A 20,239-nucleotide genomic window follows, 5' to 3' on the forward strand; every position below is an offset into this window, starting at 1 on the left:
GTGCTCTGCAGGTTGGGTGGCTGCAGCCTAACAACCTGCAGCGGTCACAGCAGTGTGTTCCCAAGCAGCATGCTGCTGGGTGGTTTGGATTTTGTAATTTCTACCCAGAAAACTAAACTGAGGACTGTGCAGTTCTATTGGACTGAGGAAAAAAAAAAAAAATCTGCCTTCCTCATTGTTAGCTCTGACATCCACTGAACTTCTTCCTGAGCTAATTCAGCTCACCAAAGAAAACCTTCTGCTTTTTTTGCAGGGCGTGCTTCATCTACTCAGTAGGAGATTCAATGCCAGTGTCGCTGGACAGTAATCGTCAGGAGAATTGAACTGGATGCGTGGAGAGGAGTCAAGAAAATAGTAAGAGACCAGTTCTTGTCCTTTTAGCAGTGATGCTTCATTGTTACATGCAATTTCATCCCTATGTTGTTAGTGATTGAGCGATGGGCCTGACGGATGGAATTACAACCCTATGGCCCTGCCTTTCCAGTCCTTATCTGTATGCTTTTGCTTCTCTAGCCAGCTCTAGTAGCACAGCCTTGTTCAGAACTCTGTGCTGAAGCACATTCAAGAATTAAGTCTGGCAGATGTAAACAACGTATGAAGTGATGTAAACAGCTCACACGGGCCATACAAAATATTTTGATGATGTAGCTTATAGCAGTTTGAGTAAAACAAATTGTTCTAGCCAAAGCATTTTCTGTCTGTGTCTACACTTGGGATTTTTATAACAAAAATAGCACAAAGTGTCATTGGTAGGTGTGCTGCCAAATGGTTCTAGCCTGGGTTTGTCCTCAGATCTTCTCTTTTTGCTGCGTACTAGTTTTACATCTATTAGAAATGCCTTTTTCTACGATTTCTGTTTCTTTTTTCCACCCTGAGCACTAGCATCTACCTACTTCTTATCCTCAGTAATGTTATAGAAACGAGGAAGAACAAAGAGCCCATGGAGGTGTGTGTTTCAATGCTGAACTTTATAAACGAATCTAAATGACACGGGCCTCCTTCCACTAAGTCACTCAAGTACAGTGAAACAAAACACTCCCCTTGGAGCCCTATCAGTCGTCCATGTTACTTACAGGTGTAACAGGAGTTTCTGTGTTAACCCCTCAGTAGCCTACTGGCACAAAAATACCTGCCCGGAGAAAATTAGGACAAGGATGTGTTTGCTATTTATCAGATGACAAAAATAAAATCATGCGAGAGCTTCTCAGACACAGTCATATTTAACTTCTGATCCAAGTGTTTGTCAGAGATTTTAAAACTCGCTGATACGCTCCGTGTGGCATTGCTGTATGTTGTAGATAGCTAAAAAGTCCTCAGTGGCCCCAGCAAGCCTTATAGGTGGGTGGCCGAATGAGGAGAATCAGCACTTGAGCTTTGCAGTGGCACTAGCTGAGCTGGAGCTCTTGTGCCCTTTTGGTCAGGTTACCCTTTGGGTCCTAAGTATGAGGAAGTTTGCACTCAGCACAAGGAAGACTTATCGAAACAGCTCCCAGATAGGGTAAAACGATGGATATTTGGGGAGATGCTAAACTCTGCAAAAGCAACTGGAGGAGTTGCGAAGAGGTTTGAGAGATGGATTACACTCTGGTGATACTCCTGCTAGTGGAAATCTAGCTTGATCTAAAAACTGATTAAAAAAAAAAAAGTAACATATGAATGAAACTGCAAAACGGTGCTGTATTTTGGGAGGCTCTGTTATTTAACAAGCATGACCAAGTCGTGAGCAAACATGAAAAGCCCAGAGAGCTCAGCATAACAGGAGAGGTGATGCACCCCCAAACATGAATTCCTTTTCTCTAAACTTGAATTCAAACCTATTTCTGAAAGCTGTTGGTGAAAATTGTGCAAATGCATCAGTGGAGTGTTGGATTCATAACTTGCTCTCTGTTTAGAGGATCAGCATCATCCTGCTTACAACCATATTTGGATTTGGTTGTCCAAGCAGAAGAGGCTACATGGGGAACAATACGAGAATCGCTTCAAGTAGTTCCTACAAACCAGCTGTAAAAATATGGCAAGACTAGTTAGTAGCTGAGTAGGGCCATTTTATTTTTCAATAGATCACGAGCTATTAATTAGGGGGTGATTATGCCAATTAATGTTTGTGGACGCAATACACTTAGGGATAGAATCGGTATATACCTAACGCTTTATTTCATTCAGGCATTTTAGGGTTTGTATGCTTAACTGATCAAGAATGTTTCTCTGTAAGACTGTATAAAGTCTTTCAAAATAGATTGTTAATATAATGTGTATCAATAATTCACTAGGAAGCGGATCCTTCTCAGAGAGGTGTGAAGAGGAGCGTGATTAAAAGCTGCACCATCTGCAGAAATGTGACGGGCACCCCTTACCACCTACAATTTCCTAACGCCGGCTCCCACCTATTTTTCCCCACCCCTCATTTCGGCGTGAAAAATAAGCGATTGCGGGCGGTTGGGTAAGTAAAAAAAAAAAAAAACAAAAAAAACCACCAGCTGGCTATTTGGGGCAAAGAGGTGGAGCAGCACCACGGCTTTAGGGGCGAGCAGGGCTTCCTCCCGCGCCCTATACCCGCGCTGAGGCCTGTTTGGGGGCACGGGCTGCCCAGGGCCTGTCAGTGCCCGGGGCCGTGCGGGGGCGCTGCGGGCGGGCGGAGGCGGAGGAGGAGGAGGAGGAGGAGGAGGAGGAGGAGGAGGAGGAGGAGGAGGCGGCCGGTGGGGGCGGGCTGGGTGCCGGCCCTCCCCGGGACGATGAGGCGGAGGCCCGGGCTGCCGAGCGGGCTGAGCCGCGGCGCTTCCCTCGCAGCCGCCGGGACAAGATGGCAGCGGCCGAGGCGGCGGCGGCAGCAGCAGCAGCAGCGGCAGCGGCGGGGCTGAGCGGCTGAGCGCGGCGCTGACCCGCGGCGCTCCCGGACATGCCCAGGGCGGTGGCGGCGGCAGCGGCAGCTCCAGCCCGGACGCCAGCGCGGCCCGACCCGTGAAGGTGAGCGGCGGGCGGGCGGCTCCGTTCCCCCCACCCCCGGTGCCCTCCACCGCCGGTGCCCGGGCGCCGTTGGGGCCGGCGGTCGCCGCCCGGCTTCGGTTGCCGTCAACGAGCCCCGAGCGGAGCTGGGCGGCGGCCGTCGGTCCTTCTGTCCGTCCCTCGGTCCGTCTGTCCGTCCCTCGGGGCCGGGCTGTGAGTACCGCCTGTTGACGCGCTCGGGAATATCCCCGGGCCAGGCCGGGCTGTGCCCGCCTCGCGGTGTCAGCGCCAGCGCCTGGGAGGAGGTCGGCTTCGGGCTGCCGCGCTCGGCTCCCCCCACCCCGCCCTGCCACCCTCCTGCCTGCTTTCTGGAGGATGACCTCGCTCCTTTCGGTCAGCAAAACGCTCTGAAAGCCCGCTGTTAATATCGAGATCAGGACGCCGAGCGAAGCTGCGGCCGTGTGGATAACCAGGCGCGTTTCTCTGCTTCCTTTCCAGCCTTCCCTTCCATGACATCATTTGCAAAAAGTTTGCGCCCTGCTTTCAGAGCAATGCGGAAAAGCTCGGCCGGGCTCCGGCTGACTTTCTGGCACAGCCGTGATTCCTTAGCAGAATTAATAATGTGCGGGAGGCTTCTCGAAGCCAAGTTTAAAATCCACGCCGTAACTATCTCCTAAGCGCGGCAGCCGGCGGAGAGATTAATTAAGCATCTGGAAAATAGGTCAAGACTGCATTACCAAGTGGCGTGGTGAGATGGCAAGTGGCCGGAGCAAGGTGTTAACGTGGACTTACGGGGAGACAACCCATAGGGCTGCAGCAGCGGTGCTGGCGTTATCTGCCCCGCCGCCAGCCCGGTGTGGTAGCACGGTAAGGAGATGGCTGTGAGCACACGGAGCAGGCACTGGAGGTGGCTTTCATGCGGTGCCCGTGCTGCTGGGGTGGTAGTGCTGGCTGTGCTACTTGTCTAGGGTGTGGCACGGGCTGTGCTCAGAAATCGGCCCTGCCTTCGTGGGTCTGTGCCGAGAGATGCTCTCCTCGGCGTGGTCACGGTGTAGGCACCGCGATGCCGTGGCTGGAGTGAAGCGTGGTCAAAGGAATCGCTCGAGAAGCTGCTCCCGATCTGCTGCCTGAGATTTTTTCTTTGTTTGAGGTTTGTTCTCTTTGCATGTTTCCTCCCTCCTGCCTTTCAAACAACTACCTGCAAAAACAGGGAAATGAGGCCGGCTCCTGCATAACGAGATGCTGGAGACGGAATAAAGACAGGGTGTGGGGAGGAAGCGTTTTCAACTTATCATTTAGAAGTCCGCATCGTTAATAGAAATATTACAGTCTGTGCGTGCTGCTCTTCCTGTTCTGCGCTTTATAGCAGTTGCTTCAAAACAGAGTTTGTGTTGGGGGGGGATTTTCAAAAAGCTGGTGTTGGATTGATTGCAGCCACTAAAACTGGCGGGACTCTAAGTGGTAATTTTGCAGGGCACAGTGCCGATTTGCCCACTTTGTGGGTGGAACAGAATTAGCTCTGCTGGTTCACATTAAAAATCCCAGCCTAAGCATGTGTGGGGATGTCAGGCTCTGCTTCCTCAAGCTTGCTTACGCAGGGTTGTACCTGCCTGTGCTATTTCAGGGGGTTGTGGTCTTAAAAAGAACATCATTTGAGAAAACATTAACTTTTATTCAAGCCTCTGTTCTCTTGTTTGCTGTTCTGCCAGTGCACTGGTTATATAAACCACAGGTACTTTGGACAAAACCTTGCATTTAGAAATAGGGCTTCTGGTGTTGTCTTTTGTGTGTGTGTGCAGGGAAAAATGCATTGATCGTGGGCACGGTGCTGTCATTTGGGACTGAGCGTGTGTTTCAGGCCGATGTTAAATCCAGAGGTCTGTACTAGAAAAAACATTGTAGTTGAGCTAAATTTCACCATTGCGACGTCAGGCCCGTGAGGTATTTTGGCACACAAGTGGTCTGCATTACAAAATAGCTGCTGTAGGCAGCGTGACTTTCTGCACAGGGCTTTGCGGGGAACAAGCCAGAGAACGTTGGTGGCTTTTTCTTTTTTTAAGACAAGCCTGAGCGGTACTGAATACATCGTTGTTTCACTGACTATGCAGGAAAAAAAAAGAAGTTACAGCTAAGGGAAACTGCTTCGTTGACTCCACGAGCCCGAAGCAGGTAAAGCAGGCCTGATACTCAGCTGGCACATTCAGCCTAGTGGAGAACAAACAGGGAAGTAGCACGTCCTGGTGGTAATACCAATGCTCCTCCGGTACAAGTTCGGTGCTGCATTTTGCAAAATATTGTCTGTGTACGTACCTCAGCGAGGCTTGCATGTTTTTGCCAAGCTTCTTCAGCTCACCGGCAGCGTTGCTGTGCAGTTCCAGAAGGATTTCAGAAGTCTTGGCGTAGGATTAATCTGATGAAGAAAACATCCTTGCCACTTCATCATTAAAATGATGAAGCTCCTCTGGATGGATCGTACGCGTTTGCAGCTGGTCAAATACTTATTTTCAGCTGGTCTATTAAATTTGCTTGTGTTTGAAAATAAAGGGGAGTTAGAGTTGAACGTGGTGCTAGGAACTTTTACTCGTTTAATGGCTCTGTTCATAAGTCATCGAAATATTATTTTTGCTTCTCCAGCCCTGCTGACTGAAAGTGGGAAGTGGAGTGGAAAAGATGTATGGCTTTTAATTCAGGTCTAGGAAGAAAAGCTCACGCTTCAGGTGAGCTATCTGAGAGTGTATTTCAGACCTGTGGCTGCGATGTGTGTGAAATAAGACATCGGCAAGAAGAAGTAAAGGGCATTTTAGAGAGAGCTGAGTGGGGCAGTATACCTTAAATAACCACGCTAACTATATTTAAAGGGACTTTAATAACAGGCAGAGCCATGAAATGGGTTAGCAGTGGGCAATGCTTTGTAACTTCTCCAGGCAGGGAGCACCTTCTGTTTGACCTGAAGTAACCGAGAATGAAGCATAAAGCCTGGAAAATCCTGTCCCCTGCCTGGGGCTTTTTCCACCCCCCTCTGCAGACCCTTCTGATTTAGAGCTGCTGTCTCTCTCTCGGATTTTTAGAGAAACTGAAGTTGTATTTCTTTTCAGAGGCACTAACTTTTAAGTGACGGAGAAGCAAATGAGCGGCACGTAATTGTACAAGTGTTTTTATGGTTTGAATTCCTTTGATAGCATAGTATTTCCTACGGGGTATGTCCTCTTTCTTTTGTTTCTTAATCTTCCCTTAATTCTTCAGTTGTTTTATTTCAATGTAGTGAATGATGGGAAAGATGGTAGGAATTTGTGTGTGAGGATTATTTTTGGATGCAGTTTGGGGATAATCTTTGTACAGTTGTATTTCTTTTTCCACTGTCACTAATTTTGTTTCCATACAGTGTCCTAATGTTCCACTTCAGCCATGACAGCGGGTGACTTTCTGACAAAACGAGGTTAATCTTTAGTTTAGTGATTTTGCTTAAAATGGATGATGAGCCAAATACCTGGAGTGTCTTTTAGGCAAGGGAGTTCAAGTAGATTAATTCTGAATTTCTCTTATTTAGTGATTTGGAATCAGTTTAAAATTTCAGTGTTGCTGAACTTTACCTTCCTATGATACTAACTGTACATATTTAATGGTCCTGGAATTACAGAAAGTTTTTTTGTTTTTGTTTTTGTTTTTTTCCACCGTGTGTTTTCAGGAAGCATTACAAAGTACTCCTTTTTTCAAAGTGTCCTTTCTTCTAGCTCTGGTGTACCCTATTCCTGTGTAACAGGATGGTGTCTAGCAAAATACTGAGTTCAAGTTGTAAAACACAGCGATAGAATAAGATGCAGTAAAATATCCAAAGACAAAGCAGGTGAAAGAAAATATTTCCATGGATTTTCAGTACGATCCAAGTTATAGCAACAGTCTTGATATTTACAAAAGCAAATGAATTCTTCCGTACACAGAATTATTATGGCGTGTTATGAATGACACTGCCATCAAAAAAAACTATTTATAAAATGAGTAATCTCAAACTCATGTGACTCTTTCCATTCTTACTAATGTAATTTACGGGTTCTAGAAAACTATTTTAGTGCTGTTTAAAAGCATGTTACAAATTAAATGTGACTAATGCTCTTCGTGTAAAAAGTCAGCTATTGTCGAATGAAAATCCTTTCGTAGCCGTATAAACATTACTTGCTGAGTACGTACGTGGCTGCCGTAATTATCCGCTCAGGTAACTGGCAGATTTTTCTACCATTTTACACCTGATGAAAAATCCTGGGACAAGAAGAACCAGGTCCAGATGCCTATTCCGAGTCCTGTTAACATCATGGTGCTTTAAAAATAAAGCTGTGCTCCGTGAGGTGGCCGTGCTGGGTGTCCTCTGCTGCCTGTGGTCCCTGTCTGATGGAGACCCTGTGAGCACAGGAGTGCTTGTTTGCAGGCCATGATGTTGCAGAGAACCGTAGGTGCTGGATTTGTGGCACCAGGCTGGAGCTCGTCTGTTGCCTTGCCTCGAGGTGTGTGGGGTCTGATCACCGAGGAGGTTTGCTGGGGGTTGTTTTAGGAGCTGTAGGAGAGTTTTGCTTTACTCTGCAGGAGGACGTGAGCTGTGAGATGGAAGCAGGGCTCGCCTGATGCTCATCTCCTCCTGGCACGTGAGAAGGGGAGGAGGAAAGTTGGTCCCTGGACAGGGAAACTGCAGGGAGAGCACCCAAATGAAGCAGTAAGCGTCGGTATTTACAGAAAATGGTGTCTTCACCTCTAGCTATTTCCACCAGCTCGAGTGAAGTGTACTTGCTTCTTCTCTGTGTCACACAGGCCCTGCCTGTGTTGCTGCCTAACAAGTGGTGTGACTTCTCTTCAGGAGGTTTTCTGCTTGTTTCTTGTAAAACATCTTCCTTTTTGACTGAGAAGCTGCTAGTGTGTATCGCTGCCTTGTCAATGTCTTCCTGCCTGTGTTTTCCTGGAATCTTAGGTCATCTGCCCAAACTTCCTCCCCCTTTCCTTTCAATTATTCTGTTTTCTTTTTCTCCCAATCATTAGAATTGCTTACTTGGCCAGAATCTGCCTGTTCTTCTGGGGATTTTTTTTTCCCCTACAGCTTGTTTTTGAAGATTTAAACTATTTATAAGGATAGAGAAGGACTTCGCAAGATCTTTTTCATCACTTGCATCTGTTGAATATGGGAATTTTGGTGCTCCTGGGTCTTCTTGTGAATCCTTTCCAATGCAACAGGCTTCATTCCGAAGAGAAGAAGAAAAAGCTCTTTGTTTCCTCTTTCCTTATCTATTAATATCAGCTTATTTTGTGAGTCAAGAAATGAATTGGTGTTCAGTCGGATAGGATTGGGTTGCTTTCATGATACTCTAAAGTTTTCTTTAAAAGGCCTTTTCTGTACGGCTTTTGAAACGATGCTCTGGGCTAATGGCTTCCTGTGACTGGCAGCTTTGAGCTCTGTAACAGGGCAGCTTGGGAGTACTCCTTGAGAAATACTTCGGGAGCTCTTTGACGAGTGCTCTTCCAGACTGAATATGTTCCTAAAACTAAGTTGAAGAGATGGCTAAACTTTGTTTTAAAGATGAAAATGAATGGAACACAACAGGGGGAAAGCTGGCTTACTCTTATGATCCCAGTAGCCAGAGCACGAGATGGATATGTTGTGTGTAATCTATTGTACATCTTCCTGTTCAGTTAAATCAATAAGTTCTGCGTAGGGGAGAGGGAGAAATTTCTTGCACTGGTGGCTTTGGGAAGTATTACAGTATAGGTTACTATGATTATTGATTTGTTAGGAAGCAAAAGGCTGAGCGTTCTGTGAGAGAGGATGCGTTTCTGATAGGGATTTTGCCTATAGGAAATGCTGCTTCCTCCAGATCTTTAGAAACCTGAAAGAAGTGGTTTAAAACAAAAACAAACACCACCCTGAAACTGTTTTCCCTCCATTTTCTTTATTGTTCTACATCTGCAATGTACATACAGCTATTTTCAGTAAGCAGCCAAATCTGTCTTCATGGTGTTGCTACTTACAAGGAAATAAAAATGCCTGACAATACTTAATGTGTTCATAATAATATTTTGCTTTTATGTAAGAAATTTATATTCTGAAAAGAAGTTAGGACTTGGAAAGGTTTTACTCTGTATGTGTGGACGTATGTACACATTATATATATGAAAGGAGTTCGTTAATATATACACACACACGTTCTTACTGGGATGTGTTTATATACATGCACACATGCTTGTGTGTTTGTATATATGCCCTAGTAAGTATATGTTTGCACGTTGTTTTTGGGTGTAGCTGAAGAGTCTGATCTGAAGATTGTAGCAGAAAAAGACAAATCAAGAGAAGATATCTTACTTATTTTAAAATTAAGTCAGATTTAAAACAAAAGCAAACAAACACCATAAACCTACCCAAACTGCACATTCTTTCTTACTGCAAAATGTTTATTGCAGAAGGAATTTGAATATGACCTAGGCGTGCTATGCTGACCCCTCAGTACCTGCTTGCTAAGTTCTTGTTGGTCCTGTTGGAAAAGTGGTAATGATTTTTCACATATTTGGGGAAACTGAACTCAAAAGCTACTGCTGGATAGTTCCCAATGTGTAGGAAACGGTTTTCTACAATTCCTGGACTGGCTTCTCTTGATGCAGTAGACCCCAAATTGCAAATCTTTTCATCACCTCAGACTCGGTGAACTTGCCAGGTTATCTGCATGTGTGCTGTCGCAAACTAATGCTCAAGTCCTACGGGGAGAGCGGTAATCTTGAGCCACTGCACTTCTGCGTGCTCTGTCCAGCTGGAAATCTTTTCTAATAAAAGTGGATGAAAATAGTTGTGAAAAAAAAAACTCCTCCACCTTGAGTAGTTCAAAAAGGTTAATGAAGAATAAGGTTTATGGATAGGGGACTCTATCATGGGCATACAGATGTTCGGGTATATTAGCTGTTCTGTTCTCCATCCCCAGTTTCAGAAGGTCTAGGAACAAAGCTGAAATACCAATGAAGAAAACAGCCATGCAGGTTTATACTCCTGGAGGAGCTGCATTTGGTGTTGTCTAGAACTATTCTAAAATCAATTTTCTAAATCAATTTTTTAGCTGGATTGATCCACTTCTTATAATATATAAGAATGTTAGGTTATAACAAGCGCAGATGAAGGATGTGAAATTAAGCAGTGAAATCAAAATAGAATGAGTAGAATAGTTGAGAAGGAAAAGTGGCATACATATTTGTTTAGGTAGCTTTAAGAAACAATAAAACAGTATTCCAGGTGCTGTTTTACCAACAGGTAGTTTGAGTTAACTCTTCTATCAGTTTTAGTTCTACTTCTGGTAAGGTGGCAGAAGTCTTTTCATCCCGCTCCCTGCATGGGGAGGGCCAGGCACCAGCAGTGGCTTGAGAGTGTCCTGCGGCGCTGTACCTGCACGCAGAACCTGGAGGCACGGGCTTTAGGGACTTCTATTTCCGTGGGTCTGATATTTCCAGGGTCAAAAAGAATGAGCCTTTTAAAAGGAGAGATGAGGCTGGGGAACCCCAGGCGAGCTGCAGTGCCGTTTGTGTTGATGGTGGCACATCCTGATGTAGGGAGCGTGGCCTAATGCAGAGCTGGTGGCAGATCCAACTTCAGTTTGCTTTCCAGTTGCAGAACTGCTTCTTGCCTGGCAGAAAAATAAACGCTTGAAGTATTGTTCCGTTGGTTTTTTTCACTGTGATTGCAGTCATTCTGGAATCACAAGATCGAGCTGTTCATATTTGTGGAAATTATGAATATAGCGATTGTATTCTTCGGTCTCCCTGCTGGTACAAAGGGCAGCACTGAGTCACGAGTTCACTGGGATACTTTATGTACAATACATCTGCATTAAATCCGTGGTGTTAGGTCTGTTTCTGAGTATTGAGACAACGGTGCTGTGGCTTGTTTGTATCACACTTGAACAAACTTGCATTTCCCATCGTTGAGGGGTTTTTAATAAACGCTGCAGGTGTTCTTCTGGACTGAGCCCTTGGTGGCTCCAGCCACACATAGCTCTCTGTGGCTTCCTGAGTCCTGAAGGGTTTTTTTCCCTCCAAACAGGCTGTTCAGTCAACCTGGTTATTGTATTTTGTTTGAACTGTAAAGGCACTACTAGTAAACTCCGTGCTATATGGAGAAAAAAAAAAAAAAAAAAAAAAGAATTTTGAAGACCACAGCAGTGCAATTTGAGTACCATGTCTGGTATTAATCCTGCGTCTTAGGAGAGCTCTCAGATGTTGCCAAATGAGCCTCGTAGCACTCTTCTTGGGCTGGATGTAACCTTATCTCATACAGCCGTGGAGCTGGGTCACCGCACGGGTGGCTGCCCGTCCTGCCCCGGCCTCCGGCACCGCTCCGGGCACCACCAGCAGGCGAAGGACGGCAGCGGGCTCAGCTTCACAGCACTGCTGGCATCGGATGGGTAAAAATGCCTAAGCTCTGAGAGCTCTCGTCACTAATAGACCTGCTTTAGTCGCAGACCCTACCTGTCTGTCCAAATCGGCCGGGGAACTGCTGGCTGCGGGGAGCAAGCTCCATGCCTGATACTGGGCAGCGCTGCGAGGCTGCTGCCGGCCCCGTCGCCCCTCGCTACCTGTGCGCGTGTGCCTCTCGGCCCCTCTGAGCGATGTGGTGCTTGGTCGGCCTCGCCTCTGGGGCTGTGTGAGGAAACCATTCCTACGGTACGTCCTTGCTGTAAGCTGCTGGCTGCTCTGCCGAGCTCCCTGCGCGCTGTGGCTCGGAGGTTTTGCAGGAAAGGGCGCGGGGCAGCCGGGGTTCCCTGGGCTTGCATCTCTCGACTCCCAGCTCTCGCTGCAGGTGTGTTTTCCTTTTTAAATTCCGAGCTATCTCAAGGGCCGGGGCTTTGTTACAAACCGTGCAGTTGCAGTAAGAGAGGCTGGTGGTATGAACAGGGCGCTGGTATGAAAGTGCCCACGTCGGGACAGCTTGTTCTGCTCTGGAGCCAAGACAAACAATAACACGAAGATGCTACTGCTCCCAGCACCAAGGCTTCTGGTGTGGAAAGAGAGGGCAACTAACTCAGTTCTGCATTTGCTTAATAACTTCCAAAGTTGATCGGCACCTAATAAAAAAAGTGATTTTTTTTTTTTTTCCTGGGAAAAAGTCTTGTTAGTTACCTTTCAGTGCTTTTAAAGGGGTGCAGATTAAAACACTTTAGGCGTGCTGCTGCTGACATCTTGCATGAGCTCGAAGTTCCTGAACTTTCAGAAAATCCTGCCTGTTGCCCAGCTGCTTTCTGCCTCTCCCCAGTAAGTCAGCTGCAATTCTCACCCCCTGGGCTTGAAAGAAGCTGGAAAAGAAGTTTTCTGTAGTTAAACTGTAACTATTAGGAGCTTCTTGCCATGGGCCAGGCTTTGCCCCAGTACAGGGGCTTCTACCCGGGCTTGCAGCTCTCCAGGCCTTTAAAAGGCACCGCTTCTTGTGCAGGAGCATTAAAGCTACAGCGTGGCAGTTCTTCCCCAGCTGTAGTGCAGGGCTTTTACCAGCTCTCCTTGCTCTTCTTCCCTCCCCCCGCTCACTCTCTCAGGAGGAAATGTCATTTTCAAGTTAATTATTAATGGTGGTCAAGCCTGGAACAGCCTGTGCTTCTCCAGCCTGTTCCAGTCTGCCAAACTTGTCATGTTTATGGATTTGTCTCGGGCTGCTTGAGAAGGCTGGGGAAATAGTTTGAAGAAGCTGGTGAAGAGCACCGGTCGGCTGGGTGAACGGGAACCCGGGTGTGTGGAGAGAAGTCAGGCTGGAAGGGGCAAATAGTGACGTGCCTTCTGCTCGTTGTTGTTCCCATTTCTTTGGGAAAACGCGTTTTTTTCATTAAATAAAGAACGGATTTATATTTCCTTCGGCACCAGCTGCCTTGCTCTACAGACCCCTCTCCCTGTTGCGCTGCTCCGCTTGTTAATGTAGATGTAGCCTGACAAGCTGCAGTTTGTATGAGGAAGCAGGAGCAGTGCTGATAAGAAATGTGCAGAGAGATGTATAGGCTCAGTGAAATGATTTGTGACAGGGCCAGCTGAGGGAGAATCCACTCTGCGGTAGGTGCAAACGCGCAATATCCTGCCTGCTTCAACCAGCAGGCCTCCTCAGAAAGATCACAAGTGCCCAACGCTGCGACACGGCGGTCTTTTATTCTTTGCAGCGTAGCTGGCACATGATATTTTAAGGCAAACCTCCCAAAATACATGTTAAAAAATCGATAAGCCCACACGAACGTGGCGGTCCTGTTACGGGAAAGGGTGCGTTGGCAGTTTGCCCTCTCGGGCTGCTTGTACAGCTCTGCTGACTGGGTCTGTGCCTGGGTTTTCATCTGGGTTGGGGGGAAAACTCACTCTATTAATAAAGTTAGCTTCTCGAGGTGAAGCACGCAGGTTAATGCAGGGAGCACTTCTCCCTGAAACAACTTCTGAGCGCCGCCTGCGAGTGTGGAGCGGAGCTCCTCAGGTGTAGGATGCTGCAGGGTTTCTGATGTGCCTGATTCATGGCAATGCCTGCACAATTGTCTTGTTCTGTGGCTATGTGAAGGTGTCGTAGTGTTTCCAAATGAAAATGCATCATAGATAGGATGTTCATTCAAGAACTCGAGACCATTTTTTACTTTTCCGGAGTGAAATTTGACTTTTAGAGTTTAGTCTGCCATGATCGCACCAAAGATTGTTTTCCCAGGGTATGTCATCTGCTTTATTCAGTGCTGAACTGTTTTTGTTTTTTTTTTTTTTCGTTCCCGAATTGCTAAAATGTGCTCATAATAGCTCAATCACCACCTCTTATCTGGGAGCAGAACTGCTGGTGGGGCGGCCTTGCAAGCTTATCGCTGCTTTCCCCTGAGGAGTCTCCTGGATTCCTCGCCCCCAGAAGCGCTGGGCACCGCAGCACACCCTACAAGCCAGAAACACGCTGTGCTCACCCGAAACCCGAGCCTTCTCACTGTCTTCCTGAGCCAGCACAAGTGGGGGAGAGCCTGTGGGCTCCTCCTGGAGCAGGAAAGCAAGGGGCTGCTCTGTGCTGCGCTGGGAGGTGGGCTTCAGGGGTGTGCTGCTCAGCTCGACTAAAAGGCTGGCCTAGGCATAGGAAAAGAAGTAAAACCAAGCTCTAAAACCACGGCATCGTGGAGGCTTGTTGGGCTTTGTTTCCTCTTGTAAGTAAAGCTTCATTTCAGATTAAATCAGTGCAGTGCTCCTTTGTTGCCTGCTGATTTACCGCCCTGTTTTGAATTAATACTTGTATGCGGGATTGCCTAAATATGTTTCGATTCATTAACTTATGTGAAGCACTCCAGAGAAGAGAAACGAACCCATCTGTTTCAAAGTCTCACCCATCACAAAAGCTATGGAGACAGTTTTCGAAATGGAGCAAGAATGGGTTTTGTCCCCGAACCCTTTTCTCTGGATTACTGTCACTTATTTGGGGTTAGTACACAAAGCCTTGTGTTGCTGTGCGCATTACCTTTTCTGCTATATGTTAGCTTCAACCAGTTTAAATAACTTTTTTTTTGGGGGGGATAACTCAGAATCCTAAACCATTTCAGCAAGAATATCAAGAGAAATGCAGGGCAAGAAAGTTTTTTTTATTATTATTTTTTGTTATTTGTTAATGTAGGTCCAAACATACTCTATGCATGAATTTGTTATGTTGGATAGAATGAAAACTCTCCTTATTAAAGCTGTGCGAGGGGTACTTGGAAGTGTTCTTCAATTTAAACACAGCCGGGCACTTTTTAACGGGGCATGTTGTTTAAGAGAAGATCCAAGAATTCGGAGAATGTTTGTGGATGCTTTGAGATTGTGAGTCAGTGCCTTTTCCTTGGTGTTCAGCATTACATGACACGAAGGTTTAAGCTGGTGTTTGGCAGATCTGGAGTGGCACGCAGCAGGGTTGGACGAGCTGGAAGGTCTGGCATCTGAGAGCTGTTCTGCCTCTGCATTTTGAGGTGGAGTTGGGATTCCTCATCCTATATGCAGGCAAGGCACTGCTGTCATGTCCCTTTTCCATCCAGTGTAATGCCATGCTCAGCTCGTGGTTTGGGAAGGGAGGCTGGAAAGCTCTAGAGGCCTTTTGAAAATGTGATGGCCTCAAGGAGGGAGAAGTGGATCGGATGGAAATCTGGATCTCAACCTGACTGTGACTTCCCAAGTCAAAGTTACCCACTTTTAGTTTAACTTTCACTTCTCTTGTAGCAAGGAAGCAATTGTGTTGGCAGAAATACGCAAACCCACGCACGGGTCCAACTCACAAAGTCAGCATACCCGAAAGAACGTGGTTAATATTTAATTTCCAAGGTGGGAATTGGTGCCTCTCCCCCCTGCCACTATGCCACTGGTACACAAAGTTCTGCAACGGGCAGGTGTACGACTTAAAGTACCTGCACGGCATGAATGGGCTAATTACTGTGCATCTTAATTTATGCAGAAAGCGACGATCGTTTACGTGAACACGTGTGCGCACACGGTATTTTGGGCCCTGTCTTGCACTGTCACTTTCATGGCAGTGAAATTTCTTGAGCGTTGTGTCGTTTGTTTGCTCTTCCAAGCCTGATGGTACTTGTGGCAAAGGGGTAGGACAGAGGGTGGGGTCAGCCCATGGCGTTATTTTTACATCGCCATTTATAAATACTTGTATTTTTTTCACCTTAAGTTGTTGAAGGTTGCGGTATCATCGTATGCAGAAATGCTGGAGGCTTTTAAACGAAAGCAGAGTTCTTATGGCACAAAGCTGGTTCTTTCACATCAAAAATCATTGGCGCTGGCCTGTTGCAGACTTCTCTCTCTTCTGCCCCGTGCAGTTGCTGAAAACATTTACTAATGTAATCTGCTGCTGCTGCAGTCTGTGCTAAAGGCACCGCACTGGTCAGGCATGATGAGCTTGCTTTTTGCTGTAAGAAACTCAATACAAAATTCAAGCTACGTAGTTTAGCGAATACACTTGTCCTTTTTTTTTATTATTATTATTTTTTTTTTAGTGGGGAAACTGCTGCAAACTTTGGAAATGCGAATGCAGAATTCTAACCTGCTTTTTCTTTTTCCCTCCCTCCGTAGGTATGGCCTCACAAGTCTTGGTCTATCCACCATATGTTTATCAAACCCAGTCAAGTGCCTTTTGTAGTGTGAAGAAACTCAAACTAGAACCAAGCAGTTGCGTGTACCACGAAAGAGCCTACCCGCAAATCTACGTGAATGGTAAAAACTTTGGAATTTCTCCCCACAGGGTTAGTACTTTCTTTCAGACTAAAAACCCATTTGACAGACCTCGAGGACAGAACTTTTTGTTGCAGTCAAATGCTGTTGCTTTAAAAAATATTGCAGGTGCTACAAAAGCGTTAGCAGCGCGGGCGCAGCGAGCTCAGATAGAGGCACCTCCAACTGGGACTCAAGGAAGCAGATTAGATATACTGGAAGGACCCCAGCGATGTGGATTGAAGCGTAAGAGTGAAGAGCTGGATAATCAGAACAGCACGATGCAGATCGTTGATGAACTGTCCATATTGCCTGCGATGTTGCAAACCAATGTAGGAAACCCAGTGACGGTTGTGACAACTGCTGCGACTTCAAAACAAGGTGGTACAAGTGGAGATGGAGACTACCAGCTAGTACAGCATGAGGTATTGTGCTCTGTGAAAAATACTTACGAGGTTCTTGACTTCCTTGGGCGAGGGACCTTTGGACAAGTGGTGAAGTGCTGGAAAAGGGGGACGAATGAGATCGTGGCAATCAAAATCTTGAAGAATCATCCTTCGTATGCACGCCAAGGACAAATAGAAGTGAGCATATTAGCAAGACTAAGTACTGAAAATGCCGACGAATTCAATTTTGTGAGAGCCTATGAATGCTTTCAGCATCGTAACCATACTTGTCTGGTTTTTGAGATGTTGGAACAGAATTTATACGACTTCCTGAAACAAAACAAATTCAGCCCTCTTCGATTGAAAGTAATACGGCCTATTCTGCAACAGGTGGCCACTGCACTGAAAAAACTAAAAAGTCTTGGTTTAATCCATGCTGACCTCAAACCAGAGAACATTATGTTGGTGGATCCTGTTCGGCAGCCTTACCGGGTTAAAGTAATAGATTTTGGGTCTGCCAGCCATGTATCAAAGACTATTTGTTCAACATATTTACAATCTCGGTATTATAGGTAGGTGTCTTTTACTTTTTTAACTTTTAATGGAGAAGTTTTTTTTTTTTAATTTCTCATATATTGATGTTAATGGTTTAAATAACTACTCCTTCAGATAACTGATAGTAATTTGGAGAACACTAGGACCATTTAAGAATCTGGGACATACCAAGATTAAGTGATTGGTTACTATTTTGAACATGAATATTTGCTTTGGATGTTTTCATAATGTTTTCTTTTTTTTTTTTTTTTCTAGAAGTGTGTTAGAAAAAGATAGCATTTGCTTGCTTGATTAGCATGCCTTTCCTGCCTTCCTAATAAGAGTTTTTTTTTTTTCTGTAAGCAGCTGGACAGTGTACTAGAAACACCATATTTTATGTACGGTTGCCAAAGATGATGTAAACTCCTCTGTTTTTCTCCCGTACTTGTAAATATTTTGCCTAGTTCTTATAAACTCAATTCTAATTGAGTGCCTTCAGCAGCTGTGGACTTCAGTGAACTTCTGGAGTTAGGGAGTGACAGTATACTTAAATGTTTCAGGTGGTATCAGTTGGGCATTTAAAGTGATTTTGGTAAACGGTTGCATTCTACATCGGATGTATATTTCTGATTTTTTTTTAATCCTTTCCTTGTATAGTCATCCAATGGGTGAAACGTTTTAAAAGCCATTAATATTTAACATCTGAAATGCTTCTGTTTTCTTTATAAGCTGAGCTTGTCTTGATAGAACACCTTTTTCAGTTCTGCTTTGCGTTGTTGGCAGCTGTATATCCTGTGCGTTGCCTGTCTCTGCAAATTCAGGGAAAAGCCAGTAGCCTAGGACAATGAGTAACCTAAAGACAATTTTAAATATGTTGCAGCTATTCATGTTGGAAGTGAAAACTTGTGCAATACAGTTCTGGGCATGATGAAACTATGGTGATGGGAGTACATGCCAGAAGAATCTAACTGTTTTTTGACCATAGCTTGTAAACAAGAACGTTTCACGTACTGTCCTCGTACAAAATATTCTCACTAATCACCTGCATTTCCTTATTAGTAATTGCAAACTGCAGTGAAGGTTTGCAAAAGCACGCAGAGTTGACTAAATCGGGAAGTCATGTTGACTGATGCATACCCACGTTATACAGAAACGTGCACATGAGAAGTAAGAAATGAAGTAACTCGAGAGCTCCTTTTAGTGTAAGAGCTGTGTGCCATCCGAGACGCACATATTTTATGGAGCCTGGAAATACAGCAAGTCCTGAAAAGGCAGCGTGAGTTCTGTGAGGTTATGCACAAGTCTTAACATCAGCTGTTGGGTACAAATTCATAATCCAGCAGCTACTCGAAGTGCGTGTGAGAATTCTCATATGGAAGTACGAGAGTACTTCTGTACATATTTTGGCTTTTGTCTTTATTGACACAACTGCAGATTGTTGGGAGCTATTGCTCTTTGTCTCCTTCCCCCCTGCCCAAGAACTGACAAAGGGAGAGGCTGTAGGCAACCAGGCTGGGTGGTCCTATTGTAATACTTCATTTGGTGCTGTCTAGTTTCAGGCTTGTTTTTTCTCCTTTACATGACTCAGACATAGCATTGTTACGCTCATTCAGCTGCCCTCATACAAATTTTAGCTGTTATTTTTTGGGGGGTTGTGCTTCTCAGCACCTATCCTCTAGGGTTTTGACGTGTACAGAGTTGCACAGGTCTCTGTGCTTCAAGATCAATGTGCAGCTCCTTGGCACCTCTTGTCTAGTTTGGATATTTGCATTACATGATGTGCACTAAAGCGTGACCAAGTAGGCTTTGTGCATGTACACTCAAAAATACTTTTTGGGGGGTTATTAAGAATAAAGCTGGTGGGTGTACATGCCATGCTTGTCTTGGCTCCGTGTAAGGGCTTTACATGGGGTAACAGAGTCCAACAAGTTTCCTTGTAGGTCAGGCTCTGTTTATTTTAATAGTTCTGATGCTATATTTGAGGTAAATATTGGTTAAGAAAATTTTGAAATGGACATAAGTTTGCTTTCATTTTTTTTCCTCCAGCAGAAAGTTTACTTCTGAAAAGGTTTTTAGCCCATTGGATTTCATTGTGGATGCATGGCTCTCTGCTGGCTGAGTGGCTCAAATTAACTTTGTGTGGCTTGGCATACGGTTTCTCAGACTCCTTTTTATTGCTTAGGAGTACCTGACCAGTGTAAATAATATCAGAAAATAGGGAGTTGACTCCAAAAGTGCTCGACATCAGTGATGTTAAGGAGATTTGAAGAGAAAAGCTCTGACAAGGAATGAGGAGGACCTTCAGACAATAAATGGTATTGAGGTAGAATTTATTTTGCAAGCAATTTTGCCACTTGTCAATCAACAAAGGAGCTACTTCTTAAAATATATCTGTGCTTAAATGTTTTTGTATTAGAGGGTGGGAGTGATAGTGCAGGTTTGACTTGTTTGACTATGACATGTTGAAACAAACCCTTTAAAAAGAAGCAAGCAGCGATTGAGACTTACCGAAATCTTCTCTCATTTTCCTAGGTTCAGTGGTGCTGTGTGTTTGTTTAGGTCGCTTACAAATCCAATTAAATGAAAGTTTTCTTGCTCTTTAAAGCTTTGAACTAAATTAATTCCATTACAGTTCAGGTTGGAACAACTTTTTTTAAAAGGCTTGTTCCCTACAGCTGTCTTTCTTAGCAGGATCACATCTGTATTCTTGTATGAAGTCTTCAGAGCATGTTAACCTTTAAGTGTATTATGAGCTTTACTGTAGCTTTTACCAGTGGAGATCCCTGTCTGTTCAGAGGTGACAGTGCACGAGGTTTTGATTCACCAAGTGACAGGAACAGCACACTATCTAGGAAATATCTATATAAACGTCAGCGTAATGTGAAACTTGACCTATTCCGATGTGCAAAAGCACTCTGCCAAGCTCAAGACGTTCAAGAAAAAGGTATGAGGCAGAAGGGTTGTGTTTTGCCTTTAGACAACTATTTTAGGATCTGCAGACTTAGGGGAGGATGGAATGAAATGCCTTTAGATGTGGTGTGTGTATATTTTGGAAAGGAAGCAGGCCTGTCTTCCCACCTCGGTGGGGGTGCCTACGCTGAACTGTGGCTTTGCTGGGGAACCAGGCAGAGGAGCAAAACTGTTCAGAGGGTTACATCAACCCCACTGCAACTTCCCACCTTCTGTTTGACATG

The 20,239-nt window shown here is 45.2% G+C and overlaps 1 protein-coding gene across 4 annotated transcripts in view; it reads left to right on the forward strand.

Annotated features, from left to right (window-relative positions):
• The first annotated feature begins 2,405 nt into the window (after positions 1-2,405).
• The window catches only part of HIPK3 (homeodomain interacting protein kinase 3), a 63,246-nt gene continuing 45,412 nt past the window's right edge, over positions 2,406-20,239 (forward strand). For 2 of the 4 annotated variants that reach the window (XM_032188584.1, XM_032188589.1), the window contains exons 1-2: positions 2,406-2,440; positions 15,988-17,083. In XM_032188584.1, the coding sequence (XP_032044475.1) occupies positions 15,990-17,083 (1,094 nt within the window). In that variant the 5' untranslated portion in view covers positions 2,406-2,440; positions 15,988-15,989. Of the gene's footprint in view, positions 2,441-2,910; positions 2,965-3,780; positions 3,811-15,987; positions 17,084-20,239 lie in introns of those variants that run through there. The other 2 variants (XM_032188585.1, XM_032188588.1) reach the window with 2 other exon arrangements.

The sequence above is a fragment of the Aythya fuligula genome, chromosome 5 (genome assembly GCF_009819795.1).
Source record: "Aythya fuligula isolate bAytFul2 chromosome 5, bAytFul2.pri, whole genome shotgun sequence".
NCBI lineage: Eukaryota > Metazoa > Chordata > Aves > Anseriformes > Anatidae > Aythya > Aythya fuligula.